General features: G+C 54.0%; 1 protein-coding gene across 5 annotated transcripts in view; it reads left to right on the forward strand.

Annotated features, from left to right (window-relative positions):
• The window catches only part of JADE2 (jade family PHD finger 2), a 50,469-nt gene that overhangs the window by 12,769 nt on the left and 16,744 nt on the right, over nucleotides 1-20,956 (forward strand). For all 5 annotated transcript variants that reach the window (XM_079771422.1, XM_079771425.1, XM_079771421.1 and 2 more), the window contains 5 exons: nucleotides 1,887-1,975; nucleotides 13,178-13,335; nucleotides 17,958-18,118; nucleotides 18,769-18,980; nucleotides 20,115-20,282. In XM_079771422.1, coding sequence (XP_079627548.1) covers nucleotides 1,887-1,975; nucleotides 13,178-13,335; nucleotides 17,958-18,118; nucleotides 18,769-18,980; nucleotides 20,115-20,282 — 788 coding nt within the window. The remainder of the gene's footprint in view (nucleotides 1-1,886; nucleotides 1,976-13,177; nucleotides 13,336-17,957; nucleotides 18,119-18,768; nucleotides 18,981-20,114; nucleotides 20,283-20,956) is intronic.

The following is a 20,956-nucleotide window of genomic DNA, read 5'->3' on the forward strand; positions in this document are numbered from 1 at the left end:
GGATAATTACCAGGCCCACAGATGGGGAGCGGCTGCCCATGGTCTCAATGTTGGGGAAGGCATAAATGAGAGCAGGTCCCTCTGATCCTAAGAAAGTCCCCACAGTAAGGCCTTGCTGTCCTCTTCACTCTACCCCCACCCCCCACCCCTTTACCCTGCAGGTCTCAGCCCCACCTGCTTTGCTCTGTTTGGAACAGATCTGCTCCCCTCTGGGCCTTTGGATAGGTAACTCCTGGCTACTAGGAGTACATCCCTCTCCCTGTGGCTCTCCTGTTGAGTCAGGGCACTATAGGAGGGCTCTACACAACCCATAGAAAATCTGTCACTGCAATAATTACCTGATAAGTATTATTACCTGACCACTGGCAAGCTCCCTGATAAGAGAGGTCATGTCTTACTCACTGCCTTATCCCCAGCTAGATAGGTGCTCAGTAAATGTTTGCTGAAGAAATGAATGAAGCAGTCTGACCTTCATGGGATCCCAGTAATAGAGTCTCAGAGGTAGACTAGTACATGGCCTGGGGGTTTCATTTGGATGTCTGGGGATGGGGAGATGTTGTCAAGGAGAAGACAGGGCTTAGGGAGCCTCTTCTGAAATTTGGGGGAGTGTGTGTAAGGTGAGAGCTTTTCTCTAGTAGTAGAAGGCCGCTCTTCCTAGCTGCCCAGGAGCCTGGGCCTGCATGAGCTGGTTGAAGTCAGGAGCTGCATTCTGCCCTGTCGGAAAGACACTGCCAGGGGGCTCCCACGCAGTGGTGTTACTGGTGGAAGCCCAGGCTGAGAAAGAGGCTGCATTGCCAAGGAGGCTGCAACTCTAGACCTCAGTTTGTTCACATAGGTGGGGAGCCCCTGAGATTAAGGAGATCTCCAAGGCCCCTTAGAGCTCCCAAAGTTTCATACCTTCCTCCAAGAGCCTGTGGCAGATGCAATCCCATGGTGGGTCTGGTCCCAGTCCCATCCCCCGCTCCAGGTCCCATTCACTGTCCTTTGGGGGTCTGTTGGTTCATCTGGGCTCTGGTGTCTAACTTGGCCAGCCCTTCCTCCCTGTGGCAGGAGATCACAGCGTCTGGCCCTCTGTGGCTGCAACCACACTGCCTGTGGCCTGGCTCAGTAGAGCCAAGGAGGACCGCATCCTCTACTTCTAACTTTATTGCATGCAAAGGAGCCCGAGCGGGCGGAGCACCTGCAAGGGGTGGGCTCCTGGGCAGTGAGCCCTGTAGCTGCCTGGGAGTTGGGTCGGGCCGATGCATTGTCCTTTCCCTTCAGCTCCTTTGACCCGTGGGGATAGAAGCCACAGCCCTGTAGTCCAGCAACGGCCTGAGACCCTCATAGTGATAGCTAATGCTTATTGAGAAGACTACAGGCATGCTATCATCTAATTCTCACAGCAACCCTTTGAAGACAGCCAGTTAGTCTCTTGCCCCCATTTTATAGAAGAGCACACTGAGGCCCAGAGAAACTTAGTTATTTGCCCAGGGTGACAAGCTAGTAAGTGGCTGAGCCAGGGCTCAAGCCTGGTCTGTGGGGCTACTTTAGAGCAGCATTATTCCCACTGCTCTGCCCCGCCTCTTGTCTACCCAGGGCATCACACCAAGGAGGAAGCAGAGGACAAGAGAGTGCAAGGGACTTGTCGTGGGTCACATAGTAAGATAATACTGAGTCCTGGTCACTGCCTTTTGTTTCCCAAGCCCCTTCGGGTTGGTGGGTAGAGGGGGTTTCATGTCATCGTTCATCATTGGAGAGCCCCAGAGCAGGGACAGTCTATCAGGTATTCACAGAGGCGTCCACCTCCTGAACATTCAGGCTGGAGCTTCCCTTCTATCCTTGGGTGTGGGTGGGCGGTGTTCCTGGCCCCCCAGGGCCCCTCATGGGCTGTGTTCTCTCCGCAGGCCACACTACATCTGCCTCAAGATGCTCCAAACTGCCCAGCAGCACCAAGTCGGGCTGGCCCCGGCAGAACGAAAAGAAGCCCTCAGAGGTGAGTAGTGGCCAGTGTGCTAAAGAAAGGCGAAGCGAAGGTGGAAGGTCACAGGAGCAGAGGCCGGGGAGTGAGCTCTGCAGATGGGTGGAAGAAGAGCAGTCCTGGCAGAGGGCACGGTCATGGCCACGCTAGGCCAGTGCGGCTGAGGGAATGAAGGCAGGGGGTGGAGGCTGTTGTAAAGATGTTTCTGTTGATCTGAGGATCTGAGTGAGAAGCAGCCTTTCCAGGATCATAAGCAAGGTAATGGCGGTCTGATGTTTTAATGAGAGGTCCCACTGGCCGCCGTGAGGAGAAGGGCATGCCGGGACACAGGCGGGACCAGGAAGGATTCTGATTCTCTTGCAGTTGACCAGGAGGTAATCGATGGCGGCTTAGAGCCTGGGGTTGGCAGTGGAGTAAGAAGCAGTGGTATTCGGGACACTTTGGAGGCTGAGCAAGGGTGACAGGGTTGCTGGTGTAGGGGTGGAGGATGGGTCCCCAGACATCCAGTTAAGTCCTCTGCTCCTTATTATGCCCAGTTCACAGTGCCTGCATTTTAAGCCTTCCTTTGTTTGACCTGGGATGTTTCTTGTGGCAGGTAGAGGAATTTGGCTTCTGGAGCTGTGGAGAAGAGCATGGGGGGGGGGGGTGTGGGGGGAGATGTCTTCAAAGCAGAAGAGGCCCCAGGCACAGATGAGGCTGCAAGAGCGCTGAGTCTCTGAGAAGTTGGAGGGTCTGTGGAAGGGTTGAATAGGGCCCTCGAGAGAGGCATTGCTCTGCAGCCTTCAGAGTAGCTGGCACTTTAGAGTGATGGACACTTTAGTTTTTTAATCCTTAAAAGTAGCCCAGAGCCCAGCCAGTGTGGCTCAGTGTTAAGTGTTGAGCCATGAACCAGGCAGGAAGTTATGATTTGATTCCTGGTCAGGGGTTCAATTTCTGGTCAGGGCACATGCCTGGGTTGCAGGCTCGATCTCCAGTGGGGGGCATGCAGGAGGCAGCTGATCAGTGATGCCTCTCATCATTGATGATTCTGTGTTTCTCTCTCCCTCTCCCTTCCTCTGAAATCAATTTATATATATATATATATATATATATATATATATATATATATATATATATATATATAACTTTTTTAAAGTTAAAATTTTTTTTTAAGTAGTCCAGAGTTCTCAGTCCTGTGATAAGGACTGAAGTTCCCTAAGTTATATAGCCAAGATCTGAAGTTTTGGGGCCTAACAGTGCCCAGAGTGGGAAGGCCCAGAGTTCTGGGGCTGAGCCCTTGACTTGGGGTTGGGGGAAGGATCTGTGTTCTGAGCCTGGAGCCCTCCTCTCCCCCTTCACCACTGGAGCCATCTTGGCTCAGCTGTCATTAGCCAGCCCCTAGGGGGGTCTTCCGCAGAACCTTGCATTTGAAAAAGGACTCCCCGCCTCCTCCTGGAGCTGACTGACCCTAACATTCTCCCTTTGTGGGGAGTGGGGAGCCTTTGAGACCTGATGCCTCCCACCCCTACCCCCAACCGATTGTCCTCCCTTGGCCCCGTGGAGGAGGGGTGGAGCTGGAAGGAGAGACCTTCCGGAATGCAGTTAGGGCTGGACCGAGCCTGCTTGGGAAGATTCTGTTCTTGAGGCCGTTAGTGCCCCCCTGGACTAGCCCTGCTCAGTGGGTGCACTGGGAAGTGGGAGGCAGAGTGCTAGAGCCCTGGAACCCCTGGGACCACTCCTCAACTCCACTGCCCCCCTCTCCCTTCCCACCCCCATCTTGATACCTGCAGGGGCTCCCCAATTGTTGAGATTGAATTAGTAAAACACTAGCCACCTTCACACGTCCTGTGGGTCCTGGGAGGCAGCAATTGTCAAGCCCCTTTGGGAGCAGAGGAGCCTGCGGCTTTGGAGAAAGGTGGGGAAGTTCAGGGGAGCTCCTAGGGCTGGCTGCTCCCTCCTCCCCACAAGCACCTGGAGGAGGAAGGGCCGGCTCTCAGGGCAGAGATTCCAGGGCCGGGGCTGCCATCGACACCCAGGAGAGGCTGGTGGCTGGGAGGAAACAGGTGTCCACGGAGGCCGAGGAGAAAATGATTTGCATGGGGCTGAAAATTCCCCTGCTTCTTGGGTTTTCCAGCTCAGAGCCTTTGAACCTCCTCCCCTCCCCCCCCCCCAAAATAGAGTCAAGTCATTGTAAAGGTGTTGGTGCCCTGCCCTGATGGGGACTGGCTACACGTGGCCTTGGGTTCGAGCACAGGAGCCTCCCAGAGGGCTGTGCAGCCTGAGGGAGACACCCGACCTCAAGTCCTGGGCTCCAGGAGAGCTGAGGAAGTCTTCCCCGCCTTGAACTATGGCCAAGGACAGCTTTTCCTCCCGCAGCAGGCTGGAGAGCAGCCTGTGAGGTTTCCCTCGTCCCCTAAGTGAGGAGGCTGAGCCGGAGCCACCATAAATTCCAAGCTATCTTGGGGCAGAAAGGAAACCGTCAATGAAAGCTTCCAAATTATTTGGCTCCTGAGAAGGCGGAGATGAAAGCGAGGATTTGGCGGTACAGAACATTTGCACTAAATCTCGCTGGGTTGTTGCCTTCTCTTTCTGTGAATGGTGTGGAGAGGAGGGCCCTTCTCGGCTGCTGGGCCTGGGGGCCCAGGGCTTTGGACCCCCTGATGAGAGGGGGTCTGGGAGCCCCGGCTGCCCTGTCCCCCAGAGTAAGAAGCCTATGGGGTGGTTGTCAGGCTGGTCACAGGGTCTGCTCCCAGCCTGGCCAAGTTCCCAGCCAGAATGTTTGCAAACTGATGTGTGTGGTGCAGGAGCCCCCTCGCTGGGGGCTCTGTGGTTCACTTCCTCGCCTTATCCCTGAATGCGGACAGTGATGGGGGGGCGGGGTTGAGGACCACGAGTCCTTATCCCCAGCAGCACCACTAGCCCATAGAGAAGCCAACAGCTGTGGGAAGGACTGGGGTTGGGTTTAGAGAACCGAGGAGCTGCCGCTCTGATGACCTGCCAAGGCCGGCCCTTCCCAGTGCACCCTGAGGGTGCAAATCAAGGGATGCCCTCTACACCAGAGTGAGGTGCCCCAGGCGGAAAAAGTGCTCCCCGTCAGGAGTCAGGACCCTGGACAGAGCCGAGGCCTTGAGGCCCAGATTCTCATCCACCCTTAACCAGCGGGTGGTCTTCCTCAGCCGAAGTGAAAGGGGAGTGCAGGCCTGGGTCCTGGGGTGGCCCCAGAATTCGCTTTGGCAGTAGAGGGAAAAGTGGGCCTGACCCCAAGGACTCCGCGCGCTGCCTTCCTCTGCTCTGCCTGCCTGCAGTACCCCAACAAAGCTGAGGTCTGGCGCTTGGGGCCTACGTCAGCCAGGCCAGTCCTGAGGGAGGAGGAGGGGTTAGCCTGTCCTGGGGAGGTGGCATTAGTGCATAAATCTTGCTCAGGCCTTGAGTTTCTGGCTGACCTGTCTTACCAAAAGGCGTCATCATTGTTGGTGCTTAACACTTTGTGGGTCGTATCTCTGTGAACCTGATGGAGATCAGAGACCACCGCCTATCCTACCTCACCCCCAGGAATTGTGACTTAAATGGTCTGGAGTGGGGCCTCAGAGGACCTGTACTTTCTCAAAGCCTGCCCCCGCCCCCTGGAAGCCAGGGTTAAACACTACTGTCATAGCCCTTTCTCCCTAATATGCTAAGGCGGGAGTTCCTGGCTTGGGCCTCCGTGGAAGATCCTGAGGTTGCAAGAGGGGACGGGAGCCCGATTCAGTGACCTAAGAAAAGGCAGTGGGAGTGGGTGGGACCGTCCCCCAGCTCACCCCCGTCCCCACAGCGGCAGCTAGGGGACTGGCAGGTTTTTGCTAAGCCCTCTGTCCCGGCAGGGCAGTGTCTTCCTCAGGCTGGGCAGAGAGGCAGATGGGAGGGCAGGCCACCTGGTGGGGATTCCCCCAGTCAGGCTGTCTTGAAGTCGAAAGCCGTGCTTTTAGGAAGTCAGAGTCCCCAGAACTCAGCCAGTGGGCAGGGACACTGATTACACTCAGCCAGCACCTAATAGACCCTGCCCGGTGCTAGGGGGACAAAAGATGCAGGCTGTGTCCCCAGGGAGCTTGTCCTCTGGCTGTCAGCAGGATGCAGGTGCTACACAGGAAAGGGTCTGTTACGGGAGGTGCAGCCAGCTTTGCCACTGAGGAGCTCGGTGACCGTGGGCAAATGAGTGCTTCTCTCTGAGCCTCAGAGTCGTCATCAGTAGAGCCCTGCCCTGCCCCCTGCCATGGAGGTTCTGTTCTGTAGATGTGCCATCCTTTCCTGGGGCCTGTGGAGCCTGGAAGTGGGAGTGATCCCCGAGTGAGGGGCGGGGACCCTGGCCTCCCTGGGACAGAAGCCTGGGTGGTCCCAGCACAGGGTGGGTGGGAGTTGGGATTCAACCATCAGTTCCTTAGTGGGCCCTGGCGACAACCTGGTGTATCTCTACATGAGGGAGTGGGGCCTGTTTACAGCTCCACGGAGGCCCTTCGCCAGTGCTCAGCCTCTTGCCCCTGGGGACAGCGCCTAGGAGAAAGAGGTGACCCTTACGGACAGCTTCTGACCCCATTGGGGTGTCCCCAAGACCCAGTGTTGGTGAGGATTCAACAAGTGAAGAGAAAGGAGGCAGTTCATTGGTTTGACCCATTGCTTTTGAAAATGAGACCCTTCTACCTTTGGGTGAAGGCGGGGATGGCCAGATTGTGTTGGGGTGCAAAACCACAGGATCAATACGATGCCTTCCTAGAGGAGCAGAGGTGTTACCCAGATGTTTGACATAACCTATTTTTAACTACCTTTAAAAATTGATTTTAGAGTGAGAGATAGAAACTTCGATGAGAGAGAGACATTGATTAGCTCTCTTTTGCATACTCCCTATTGGGGATCAAGCCCACAACCCGGGCATATGTGCCTGACCAGGAATCGAACCGTGACCTCCTTGTTCATGGGTTGATGCTCAACCACTGAGCCACACTGGCCGGGCAACACAATCTATTTTATATTTTAAAAAATGGTGACATATATTGTAGTAACAGACCCACAAACCTGAGAGGTGAAGCAGGAGAATCCTAAAAAGGGTTTTTGTGTTTGCCCCAGTGGTTTCGAGCCCTGATTCTGGCCAGCAGCTCCTCTGCTATCCTGGAGCAGGCGGCGAGCGAGCGAGCGGAGAGCCCTTCCCCGGGGCTGAGCGCCTGCTTGCCGAGCCTCCCTCTGCCTTCCTCTGGGCCTCGTATAGTCAGAAGCAGCACTGCTCCCGCCAGCTGGAAAGGCCTCCTGGCCTCTGGGACTTGTCTTGCAAAAGAAATGTGTGTAATAAATTCTCTTTAAGAGCAGGAAGTGCTGTTATCCTTGTGAAAGAGAAAGAGATGTTGAGAGAGAGGGAGTGTGTGCCTGTGTTTTAAGCGTGTGACCAAATGTGGTAGCTTGAATGGGACTAGGCAGAGCCTTTCTCTGGTGTTTTATGCCTAATTTTAAGTATCTAACTTTGCTCTTGGATGTGATACTTTTTATCAGGTTCCAGCTCAGGAAAGAGATTTCTTTTTAATTTTTATTTATTGATTGGAGGGGGAGGGGGACGGGGAAAAGAGAGGGAGAGAGAAACATCAACTTGTTGTTCCACTTTTTTTTAAAAAAAAAAAGTTTTTGTTGATTTGAGAGAGAGAGAGGAAGTGAGAGGGAGAGAGAGAGAAAAAAACACTGATTGGCTGCCTCCTGCACAACCCCTACTGGGGATCGAGCCCACAACCCGGGCATGTACCATGACTGGGAATCCAACTGGCGACCTCTTGGTGCATGGGACGACACTCAACCAACTGAGCCATGCCAGCCAGGGCGGTTGTCCCACTTATTTATACATTCATCCATTGCTGCTTTTCTCTGCCCTGACTGGGGATTGATTCCATAACCTTGCTGTATCGGGGTGATGCTCCAGTCGTCTGAGCTACCGGCCAGGGCGAAAAGAGATTTTTTTTAAAAGAAGAAATATCTGACTGGTTTGCAGATAGTATTGCAGTGGTTAAAAGGCAATGCAGACCTCAAACAAGGGGTTTAACCTCTCTGAGTCTCAGTCTGCACATCTGTAGGATGAGGGTGATATGAATTAAGTGAAATTATATATACAAGGCATTTAGCATAGCACCTGCCATGTCACAACAGGCCAATTACTGTTCACTACTAGCAATTGTTTCTAACAAGATGAAGTGCTCAGAAAAAAATGCATTAAAATGAGGTATCTGGGCCAGGCCAATGTAGCTCATTCATTGAGCATCGACCCATGAACCAGGAGGTCACGGTTCAATTCCCAGTCAGGGCACATGCCTGGGTTGTGGGCTTGATCTTCGGGGGGCGGGGGGTGGGGGGCGGTATGCAGGAGGCAGCAAATCAAGATTCTCTCTCATCATTGATGTTTTTATCTCTCTCTCTCTCTCCCTTCCTCTCTCGAAAATCAATAAGAACATATTTTAAAAATTAGGTATCTTTCACTTGGCTCTTTCAGGACATACCCTCAAATATCCTTAGGAGGGCTGGGGGGAGGGTACCACTCCCAGCTTTGCATTGGGACTCCTCACGTGGACAGAGGTCATGGAGAGGCAGTCGCATTTTCACTGACTTTGAGGGAGTGACCAAGACCAGTTACTGAAGTCCACTGAAGAATCTTTTGACCAACCCCTGCTAAGCAGGACAGGAAGTTTCAGGGTTTAGCCAAACTTCAGATAAATCCTGAGGTTCATGCATTCATTCACTCACTTGTACCACACACATTTCTTGAACACCTGTTATGTGCCAGGCACTGTGCCGTAAACAGGCATAATGATAAACAGGGTACACATGTAGCCTCTTGCTTCGCTGAGCTTGATTATTAGAGGAGATGGACATTAAACAAATCATTACCCAAATAATCGTATTTTGTAATTGTGGTAAGTGCGGGAGCCTTTCCTTAAGTAACTAAACTTCCTCTTGGTGCCTCTTGGTCTGAAATAGACTATGATACAATAACTCACCTTGAGAAGAGGAAGTACAGGGTCCCAGGTCCTGGGATGAAATACTCAAATAACATCCACAAGTCTGTGGCCATATATGAGAACTCATTGGATGGCACTGTGAAAGCTGCCCGTTGTCATTGTTTTTATTTGCTTTTGGAGGTCACATCAGACTCCACTGATGTTTTCTGGCAGAGCCTGTTTTTGGTTCTCCCTGGAGAAACAGGTGTAGAAAGCTAGATGGTTGTGAAAGGCAAGGTCATGAACCGTCCCTACTTCTAGGCAGAGCAGGGTCTTCAGCTCCGTCCAGAGTTGCATCGGTACCTCTGGCACTCAGATTGGTTATTAAATTAAAATTTTAGACCTTTAAACTTTCTTCATACTGTTTGGAGAAGCTACAATTCACATCTCCTAAGCAGCTCAGCAGAACTTGGTTGCTAGGCAGCAGACCTTTAACAATTTGTCAATTTCTGCCAAAAGAGAGAAAAATAGTAAACATTCACATTCTTAGAAAATTGCTTGTTTTCCAGCTTCTAACTTTCCTGCCACAGCAAGGCTTCCAGTTTATCAGTGGCCATTTTATTATTTATTTAGTTTTCATAAATAATTCAGAAGCCGTTTAAGATTATAATTGAGCCTTTTTTCAAGCCTAACCTCTGGCAACTAAAAACAAGGTATTTGGTTTATAACTGGGTTGCCATATTTGTGGACGGGTTTTTTGTTGTTTTTTTAAATATTTTTTATTGATTTCAGAGAGGAAGGGGGGAGAAAAAAGGGGGGTAGAAATATCAATCATCAATGATGAGAGAATCATTGATCAGCCGCCTCCTACATGCCCCACACTGGGAATAGAGCCTCCAACCAGGGCATGTGCTCTGACCGGGAATCGAACCATAACCTCCTTGTTCATAGCTCGATGCTCAGTCACTGAGCCGCACTGGCCGGGCTGGACAGGCTTTATATGAATGTACAGAGGCTTCTCTGAAAGGCAGAGTGCTCAGCTGTATGTAGCCTTGGGCAGCAGCCCAGCAAGGTGGTGGCAGGTCCATGGGAGGTTCTTGAGTCCTTCAACTTTTGTTAGCACCTAGCGTGTGCCAGGCCCTGTCCACTGCTGGGCTCCAACCTCCTGCCCGGCCGGACCTCACTGAGATCACCTTCTTATGGGGAGACATGGCAAGAAACCAGGAGATTCCCATATTGGGGCTGTGGGAGTTCAGAGGAAGCCCAGAACCCATCCTGGGATTAGGGAAGGCCTCCCAGAGCAGATGTGGGCTGAACTGAGACCTGAAGGATGAAGCAGGCCAGCCCCGCCTCGGCAAGGGAGAAGTGTGTCCCCGCAGGGTCCTCCACGTGCCCAGGGAGAAAAGTGAATAGTGCTCTGGATACTGCATCTGGACAGGCACGGGGCCTGGTATGCCTTGCAGCTCAGTCTGAGGGCAGTTGCAACTTGCAAAAGCCTCCACCTGATTTGCATAGTCGAGTCCTAGCAGAAGCCACTTGATTTGACCTCAGGTTAACTCAGGGGAATTGACAGTGAGCCCTGTGGCCAAAGGGGCTGTGGGAGAGTGTGGATGGTGTCAGAATGGTCTTGGCGTGGGGTACTTTTGCCACTTCCAACACGCGGGACCTTGTAAAGGTTCTTTAACTAGACTGAGTCTCAGGTTTCTCAGCTGTAAAATAGGAATGATGGTAGCTCCCACCTCAGCGTTGGTATAGGGCCTGATAATAAATTAACTCACGAACAGCCCTTGCACTGGTACTGGGCACACAGTACTCTTTACCATTATGATAGCGCTGCCTTACTGTGCTTACACGAGTCCTCTGCCCGAAAGGGCCACTGGTGTCCCGTCTGCCACCGGCTCCCTGAGGGACCCGGGACGAAACAGAACTCTCTTGAGATCAGACTCCTCTCTCCTGAATCTCCCGGGCCGAGTTGAGCCCGGGACCCCTGCTTGCTCGGAATTCTCAACGCTGGGCCTGTTCCTAGGTCAGGGTCACTCTCCCCCGCTGGGGTGGCCTGGCACTCTGGCCTCTCCAACTCCAGCTCCGGCAGCACCCTGGTCCTTTGGCTTTGAACCCTGTGTTGCTTTGTTCAGGTTCAACTTGGGGTATATCTACGAGATGTCTCACCCTGTTACTGTGGGTTCAAAAAGCACTGCCGAGAGCCAGCTGGGAGCCTCAGATTCATCAGATAATTCCTCAGAGAAGCCCTTTCATTCATTTGCTCAGTCACCTGTTACGTGCCAGTCGCCATGCACTGAGAATGCAGCGGAGACCAGGACAGGTGTGTCAGGGGAGAGGATGTGAAACAGGCAGCATGAGCGCACCAGCTCATCTTCAGAATTGGAAGTACTGGGAAGGGAGGCAGGATGCTGGGATAGAAAGTGGCTCTGCCGGGCAGTTGGTGCTCCCTGAGTCAGGGTGATCAAGGAAGGAATCCCGGGGGAGATGGCATTTAAACTATTCCACAGGATGAAGGAACAGCGAGAGATTTTAAACACATCGGTGCCTCTTTGGAGGGGCTCACAGGGACACTAGGTTCTTGGAGGGCTGCTCTCTGGGGCAGGAAGATGGACGGTCCAGGTGGGCGGCTCCCCTTGGCACCAGAGCAGCAGGACTGTCTGTCGTGCCCCTTGGCTTGCCTGGGTTGGGAGAGCTTTGAGGCAGTGATGAGTCCACTGTGGGTTCAGTTCGCCCACCAGGTCTTGCAGCCCCAGCCCTGCTGGGCTCGGCTGAGGCCACCGCTAGGAAGGGCTCCCACCAAAGCACCGAGTACCTGAGCCTGTGTTCGTGGATCAGCTGGCTTACTGCTTGCTAATAAGATATGCAAATCACCAGGGCTGTAAAATCTTCACCACATTCCATCTTCTGTTTAATTAGCATTTAATTGTAATCTCATTTTAACTTTTTCACACTGGCACCCTAATTAAATGTTAGGGTATTCTTCTTAACAATTAAATTATATTGGCAAATAGAATCTTCAAGAAACTTGACCTTTTTCAAGCCAGGGCCCTCTCTAGCTAGATGCAGATGTTAATTAGATTTCCGCAAGATGCTGCCTCAAACCCCCTTGGTGCACCCATTTCAGTTGTTTTCTTGCTGTTCTGGCCCTCGATTCAAGTGAGACACTCACAACCAGTGACTTGGGCCCCCAGCAGGCAGAGGTTACCATGAATGAGCTTGTCACGAGCCTCCGAAAGGCCAGCAGATGCTGACTTTTCCAGGGAGGGGTGGTTTTGAAGTTTGGTCTGAGGCCTTGAGCACTCCTTGAAGTGGTTTCTCTTGTCTCATTGACGCGATCACTTCTTTGACTTGTGATTCTCATGTGATGATCGCTGGGAAAGTTGGTACCTACGTAAGTCACCTCGTTTGGAGCTGCCACCGAGTCCCTCAGCAGCCCTTCCCGGGAGGCCACCTGAGGTCAGGTAACCAGGGCACAGGAGTCACTGCCAGTGCCACTGGGGCGGGGCTTAGAGACTGTTTGGGGAGATGGGGGCACAGCAGGCAGAAGGTTGGGAGGAACAATTTCCTGAGTGACCAGAGGAGACCAGAGCATGAGGGTGTGTCCACTCAATGGCCTGGCTCTGAGGGGACTTGGATGGGCTTGATTGAGAAGGAATCCAATCCCATCCTCCTACCCCATCACACACAGAGGATGGGACTGGGGAGCCCCTGCTGAACAGGGACCTGGTGTCCTTGTTCTTGAGAGACTTTAGAGACCCTGACCCATGGGAAGTGTTTCTTTGGGGTTGCTCCAAACCCCACCTCCCCTCAGCTGTTTGCATAAGGTCCTGGCATTTCGTTTGCCCTGGTTGGTGCCCTGCAGTCTTTACATCTCCACTGTGCCTGTAGCACCATGTTTGCAACTACAAACATAATTTTAAGCATTTGACAGAAATTCCCCGAACAGTCACTTAATGGCAGTATTGCATTCACAGAGGCCTCTTTTTTTTTTGCCTTTCCCAGCCTTTCCTGTTCCCTCTGAGGTCCACTCCCATCCATCACTTTGTCCTTTAACAGGTCAGAACACATATGAATTCAGTTTAACACATTTATTGAATACCTGCTGTGTGCAAAGCACTGTGCTGGGTTTAGAGAAGATGCATTATTGCACTTAGTGCATTTGTGTTGGCTTCTGACTTTAAGTGAGTGGGTAGAAAGCCCACTTGAGTTGTATTTGCCTCTTCTTCCCCTTGCCTGGGGAGCAGACCACCCGGAGGCAGTCTGAAGCCACTCTCGCCATCCTTGCTCCCCACAGGTTTTCCGGACAGACTTGATCACAGCGATGAAGATCCCAGACTCATACCAGCTCAGCCCGGATGACTACTACATCCTGGCGGATCCGTGGCGACAGGAATGGGAGAAAGGTGTGCAGGTGCCCGCCGGGGCAGAGGCCATTCCAGAACCCGTGGTGAGGTGAGCCGGGCAGCCCAGGCTAGGGGCTCAGGCAGAGGAAGAAGGGGGGGCTAGGACCCCACATGGGATCCACCAGTCCTGGGACTCCTTACTAGCCTAGCTTTATTTTGTCTTAGATTTTTTTGGCCCATAAACCATTGAAATATTCCAGAAATACTAGCAGTTTACCTTTGAGACTAACCTCTTGGGCTTGGGCTCAGCGGTGGAGCCAGACAGCCTAGGTTCAAATGGCCATTCACTGTCAGTATGATGTTGGGCCAGAAATATAATCTCCCTGGGCCTCAGGTTTCCTTGTCTGTGAAATGGGAATGATGACAATAATGTTTACCTCCTACGGTGGTGGAGTTGATGTAGGGAAATGATGCCTGAAAGGCATTTGGCACAGGGTCTGGCACACAAGTATTCAGTAAAAACTGGCTCGGATTAGCTTGATGTCGGTCCAGACTGGGTCCCACAAGCACGTCTTAATCAGGGAAATCTGCAGACTTTTAATGACTCCTTAAGACAGGGATAAGCCATGCTCTTGACTTCTTAAACCTTTGTAAGGAGTTCTTAGTGGGAGGGATGCTCAGGAAGCAGCTGCTGTGACCAGCCTCCTAGGAGGCCCCCTGCCAGGGCTGAGTCCTCTGGGCTTGTGGGTCAGAGAGACCCCTGGTGCTCTTGTCAGGAGGTAGCCTCGTGGCCATGGGCCAGGCCTCCAGCAACAAAGTTCAGCCAAGTGCTTCCTTCTGTGCCCTGGGAAACCCTCCAAGTCATGTCTTGGGGCAGAGGGGCCTGCTGCCCTGCCCTCCCCCGCCCACCAGCTCGCCAGGGTTGGACAGCTTGTGTTATTAGCAGTCCACTCCTGGCCTTGGCAGCCCCAGAGCTCTTGCTCAGGCCCATTTGACCGGGCCTGGGGCAAAGATCACAGCTGTCACCTCCCATGACATTGGCACTGCTGCTTCCTGGCAGCCACACCCATGACTGGCTCACAGACACCCAGTGCCCTCTTGGTGCCAGGCCTGTGCTGGGCATGGATTATAGAGGCAAAGCTAATCCCTGCGCAGGTGCTCAGTCAGGGTTGGGTACTGCGCAGGGCTCATCCTCCTGGGCTCCTGAGGGCTGAGTGCCTACCAGCACTGGTCTGAGGCCTTTAGAATCAGGGAGCTTCAGAGTCTCTGGGAGAAACACATGAGACTTGGAGGAAGAACTTACTCTCCACATCCCCTGCCCAGGGCCACAAATGTGGGGCAAGCTTCTAGCCAGTTCCACACCCTCCCCTCTGCAGACAAGAACTGCTATTGCCCTTTTGAGCCTGTTTCTCCTCTGTCAAACGGAGCTAAGAACAGTACCTGCCCGATGGTGTGCTGGTGAGGACTGAATGAGAAAACATGGGCCAGGAGCCCAGGGTAATGAGCGGGGGGCACCAGCTGGGTGGAAAGAGGTGGGTCCTGATTAGGCTTAGCCCAGCAGTCTGTCCCCTCTCCTTGATGTCAGTGTCAGGTGGTTCGGGAAGCATCGCTGGCCTGGGTAATTAACTGCAGATGCTTCCACACCAGTAGCTTGGCTTCAGCCTGCCTTATCTGTTGACATCAAGAGGAGAGCACTTGTTCAGGCAGCTCTGGCTCTGCTGGGTGCATTCCCCACATATGCATGTGCTGTAAGCTGACAGGAGCCAGGCAGCCTGGCCTGGCCATGCTCTTTGAAGAGGAGAGACTGCAGGCAGGGAAGGGTGCGCTCTTGGAGGGATCTCCATGCCCCTTCTTCCCATCTCCCTCCACCTTCTTCAGCACCTCCTACTGCACAGCCCTCGCCTGGAGGCCAGCGTGGCAGCCACTATCGTCAAAATTCTCATAGGAACTCTCTTCCTGACAACTTGCTGTGCTGAGCCTGTTATGTTCATCTTCTCACTTAATTATCATATTAGCCCTATAAAGTACATATTACTGTCCCCATTTTATAGATGAGGAAGTTGGGAAATTCTGGGGAATTCCCTGCATGACTGTCAGGGCCTAGTGGGCTGGGCCAGGAAATCACAGGCCCTGGGAACAAGCCCTGGGTTACCTCTGTGAGGCCCAGAGAGAGCCTGTGCCCTGATCACCCTGCATGTTGGTTCTGACTGCCCTCCCTGGCTGCTCCCCTAGGCCCCTCTGTCTCTGCCTCCTTCCCCCATCTTCCCTGGCCCTTGGGCAGGTCTGCCCACCTCGTGGTCTGAAATGTGTCTGGGTAATGAGAATCTGTCTTGCCCCCAGATCATGAATTGAGTGAGGGTTTACGCTGCTCCCTCAGTGTGTCCAAAAGACCCAGCCCCAGGCTGAACCAACCCCTGGTGTCTGTTTGGTCTTTTGGAGTAGAGACCCCTCCCCGCTCCCAGATCCCAGCCCAGCCGCCCACCTCCTCCCAGCTGACCTCAGTACAGCTGGCTGCAGCTGAGACTGAGACCTTGGCCTAGGGTCAGGCTGGTCCATGCCTGATGCAAGAGCTTCCTCCTTAGCCAGAGCCAGAAGAGGCCAAACGGATGAAGGTGAGGCCCAGGAAGCACAGGAAATGCCTTTCTGATGAGCCTCTTAACCCCACTTCCCAGAGAAAGGAATGTGATATTGGCCCCAAGAGCTCTGGCCAGGTGGCAACTGCCTGAGTATAAGGTGTGGACAGTTATGCCAGTAGGTGGTGGGCATTTGGGCAAAAGTTATCCAAAACCCCAACTAAGCATATGCTGGGGGCACAAAGGAGGGTCATGACAGAAATCAGTCTGTGTTTTTAAAAGAAAGTATTAATTCAAATAAGAGTCTCATGAGGAAAGGCGTAATTTTGTAGGACAGAGTGTTCATCTTGCTTCTATTTTGGGGGCCCGGCTGGCATGGCTCAGGGGTTGAGCATTGATCTATGAACCCAGAAGTCACAGGTTTGATTCCCGGTCAGGGCACATGCCCAGGTTATGGGCTCGATCCCCAGTGGGGGGCGTGCAGGAGGGAGCCAATCAATGATTCTCTCTCATCATTGATGTTTCTATCTCTCTCTCCCTCTCCCTTCCTCTCTGAAACCAGTAAAAATATATTTTTTTAAAAAAGAAATGACCTTTTAAGGGAATTGGGGGAGTTGTGCCAGCATCATCATCATCACCCAAAGCCTTCTTTAATCTGGACCTCTGTGTGGAAAGGTGGCACCAAGCCTCCTTGCCCCCCTCAACTGCCTCTGGGCTTCCCCCCTGGTCTGGAGGCCATTCTGCCTCCTGTCTCCTTCATCCTTCCTGCCTCTTGCTGACACCAAGGCATTTCCTGGAGTCCAGGGCCCTGCCCTCTTCTCCTGTCTGCTCTGAGTCACAGCCCCTGGCAGCCCTGTCTCCAACCCCAGGAGGCCTCCTGGGCAAGTGAGAGGCCTCTCAGCCCCGCAGGCAGGGCTGGCCAGAGAGGCCAGGCTCCACAGCCATAACCATGGCAACCAGTGGGGAGGGGGAGGGGAAGCTGGCATTTTGAACTGGTACCAGGAACTGAGGGGCAGCACACCGCTGAACCAAGAGGGGGCATGTGCCCTCCCAAGGCAAAAAGCGCTCTATTCCATTTCAGAAGGAGCGTAGTGATGTTCAGAGGTCTTAAAAGACACACTCACACATGGAGGGCGTACTGTGTGCCAGGCACTGTTCTAGGGGCTTTACAGGTTTTCATGCATTTCCTCTTCACACCAACCATAGAAGGTAAATACTATTCTTATTGGCCCGTTGTTGGAATGAGGTCACAGAGAAGTTAAGTGGCTTGCCCAGAAGTACCCACTAAGTGGGCAGCAGGGCTGAGTCCCCACTCTGCAGCCACGGCCCTTCCAAGCTGCCTCAGAGGCAGCACCATGCCTGAGGGAGGGTTTCCGGAGTGTGATCTGGGACTGTAGTAGGTGCATCTTAGTATCCAGGGGAGGCAGTGTCCCCTTGGGGTGAGGGGAGCACTGTAGACAGAGACTCGCTGCTCAGGTGACATTCTTTGGAGGGGGAAGGGCAAGGTGTGTGGACAACACTGCTCTCTGTGGCGGTAGACCTTTTCTATGTGGAAAGGGCCACCCTGGGTTGCAGTAATGTAGCCAGAGAGGACTCCTCTTCACCCAGAGGAAACCTGGCCTCATTTCTCCTCGGGTTGGTGGTGAAGGAGGAACCAGGGCCGGTGAGGGCATGGGGACAATCCTGGCCTCTCCGCAGCTCGAGGGCTGTGCTGAAGGACCTGGAGCCCACCTGGCTCTGTTCCACGTGTCCCAGAGTGGCTGGCACGGGAAGTTGCCTAGGACGGCACTTGGAATGCCTCCTACGGGCCGGGGCAGGGCAGATCCAGGGCCTGGGGCGTTAGCTAAGGCCCAGGTGCCCGCTCAGAGCAGAACGGATGTGTATGGATGGATGTGCACGGGCTGTGGGTCAGCCCCCACGCTCATCCTCCACTCTGCCCACAGCCCTTTGTTTTCCTTCCTGCTCGCGCATCGTCCTCTGAGACTGCAGGGTGGGCAGGTGGGAGAAGGAAGTATAAGAAGGGCGTGAAGTGTGGGCACTGCTTGTCTCACTAGGTCCTCAGCTGGGCTGGCCAACTCACCAGATGCCTCCAGACCTAGCAAGGGTGGCAGGCTGAGGGTCCTTCCCCTCATGACACCACCCCCTCTTGATTTCCTAGGATCCTCCCGCCGCTGGAAGGCCCCCCTTCCCAGGTGTCCCCTAGCAGCTCCGAACTTGGCGAGGGCTCCCAGCCTGATTGGCCAGGGGGCAGCCGCTATGACCTGGACGAGATTGACGCCTACTGGCTGGAGCTCATCAACTTGGAGCTCAAGGAGATGGGTAGGTGACCTGCCAGGCCGAGAATGGGATCGGGGCAGGCCAGGCAGGGCTTTCTTCTGAATCCCAGCATCCTCACCCTCAGAAGGACAGCAGCCACGACTGGGCTTTTGCACTGAATGGATCTGGGTGACAGTCCCTGCAGCATGACTGATTGGAGAATTTATTGGTGTCTCTGTGCCTCAGTTTCTGTAGCTGTCAGGTGAGGGTGATACTAGCATGTAATTGACAGTTCTTGGGAACAGAGTTTTAGTAAGCGTGACTGTTACATGAAGCGTGAGCATGGACTTCCCGGCTGGAGTCCACTAACATGTACCAGGGCCAGCTCTGTCATATCCAGCCACCTTCAAAGGTCCCCCATACACACAGCTCAAGCAGTGGATTCCCCATGGAGCCAGCCGCATCCCGGAGATGCTCTCTGCATGTACACTTCATGTGTGTGGTTGCAGGCAGGCTGTCTAGTGTCAGAACACCACGACAGGCCCCGGGGCCTTTGAGCTCGGATGGTCCAGCCCATTCAGTTTTCAGACAATGGAGCCGAGGCCCACGACAGCCCACCTGTTTTCCCAGGTCACACCAGATGAGTGGAAACCCTCCCATCCATCTGCCCTGAAAAGCCACACTTCTCACTCCCTCCCCTGTCGTCCTCACAGAGAGGCCAGCGCTGGACGAGCTGACCCTGGAGCGTGTGCTGGAGGAGCTGGAGACACTGTGCCACCAGAACATGGCGCGGGCCATTGAGACGCAGGAGGGGCTGGGCATCGAGTATGATGAGGACGTCGTCTGTGACGTGTGCCGCTCCCCCGAGGGCGAAGACGGCAACGAGATGGTCTTCTGTGACAAATGCAACGTCTGCGTGCACCAGGTGGCCAGCCCCCCAAAGGCCCCTCTCCACACTGGGTCCTCACACGCAGCCCGGCGGGCCCCTGCCCGGAGCTGGGCGTCCTGACTGGGAGTGTAGCAGCACTGTGGGCACAGGCTCCTAGGAAGAAGGGCAGGGTGGGAGGCAGGGACTGGCATGCTTGCCCGGTGGTGCTGGGCCAGCTCCATCAGCCAGACCTGAGGAAAGGCCCGTTGGATGATCTTTCTGTCCTCTCCTGGCAGGCTCCCCACCGAGCACACTGCCCCTGCCTTCCTCCTCTGCTCCTCACCATCCTGGACGACAAAGAGGCGGCTCAGTGTCGTGATTGAGAGCAGAGCCTGGAGCCAGGCTGCCTAGTTTCAAATTGTGGCTCTGCCCTTTACAAGCTCTGTCGTCTAGAGCGAGTTTCTTAGCCTCTCCGGACCTCTCTCTCCTCAGCTGTACATAAGATTAGGTGGTAGTAAGGTCTGAGTTGTTGGCTTCGCACAGTATCATAAGGGCTCCAAGTGTTTGTTACCATTGTTGATATAAACCCTTGGACCTTGGGCATCCCTGGGCCATGTTTGCAGACCTGACTAGAACATAATGGACCCGCTCTGGCTCTGACTTTGACACCCGCCTGCCCTCCCCCACACACAGTGCTGCTGGACTGTCTCCTGGGAGCTCAGAGAGGCCTCCCCTGGCCGGTGGTTGGAGGCAGTACACCCCATTCATCCACACCCCTTATACTCAGCAGCTCTTAGGTTCATGAACCCTCACATGACTAGGAGGACCCCCTTCACAGACGCCTGTGAAAAAAGATGGAAGGTCTGCTCCTTGTCCTCAGGCAGTATACACACCAAAACACACTAGGCGGAAGGCAGCGTGGACACTTCCTCACTGATTAGGACCCTCGGGCTAAAGTGATAGTCCTCCCAGCAGAGGGCAGACCTGAGCCCTTTCACAGAGGACTGAAATGGTGGCATTTCTGGCACACAACACAGACAAGTCCTCAGGAGGTCTCCTTGCCAGAGCCTGGCACTAGGGTAGCTTTGTGGCTCCTAGCCCGGGTAGGGGCTGGGACAGTCACAGCCGACTCCTGACCAGATGCAAGTTGACCAATGCCTCCGACCTGTGACCACCCTGCTCTCTTCCCAGGCCTGCTATGGGATCCTCAAGGTGCCCACAGGCAGCTGGCTGTGCCGGACGTGTGCCCTGGGTGTCCAGCCAAAGTGCCTGCTCTGCCCCAAGCGAGGAGGAGCCTTGAAGCCGACTAGAAGTGGGACCAAGTGGGTGCACGTCAGCTGCGCTCTGTGGATTCCTGAGGTGGGCAGGGGGGCGGGGGGTGCCTGGGGAAGTAGGTCTGTGTGGAACTCAGAACTGGGGTGGCAGAGCTCTGGGAAAGGAGGGAGATGGTCCACATAACATGGGATCTCAGATGTTGAGCTGGAAAACACTGGAGCCCCCGGGGACCTTTGCTATGGACATGGTCAGAACTCAGGTGGTGGTTTCCAGGGGAAATGGACCCTGGGAATCCAGCGGCAGGTCTGAGAGCTGGACAAAAGTCAGGCAGCTGACTGGGGAAAGCAGGCTGTGGGTCCACCCCCATCGAGGCCGTGGTTCCAACCAAAGTCAAGCTGCCTTTTTAAAACAGAAGTAGGCCAGCTGACCTGAAAGGAAATTGGGTGGCAAGCCGAATTGAAAGTCGGATAGTGGGCCTGCTACTGGGGCTGTGGCTAGATAGAGGGGTGGCCTGGGTCTGAGTCTAGGTGGGGAGGGACCGTGGATTTACAGACTAGGTCCACAGTGAGGTCGCAGAGGCCCTGGGCTCCCAGAGGGCATCCCATTTTATTTGAAATGGGAAATGCTGAAATCTACTGGAGTGTCAGCCCCGGCCCTGTTATGTGCCGTGACCCAGAATGAGGCCTCACTCTAATGCTGCCGTGCCCGGAAGCAAGCCAGGTGGCCCTCCCCTTCCTGGGCTCCAAGCTGAAGGTCCT

Source organism: Cnephaeus nilssonii (assembly GCF_951640355.1).
Source record: "Cnephaeus nilssonii genome assembly, chromosome: 5".
Taxonomy (NCBI): Eukaryota; Metazoa; Chordata; class Mammalia; order Chiroptera; family Vespertilionidae; genus Cnephaeus; species Cnephaeus nilssonii.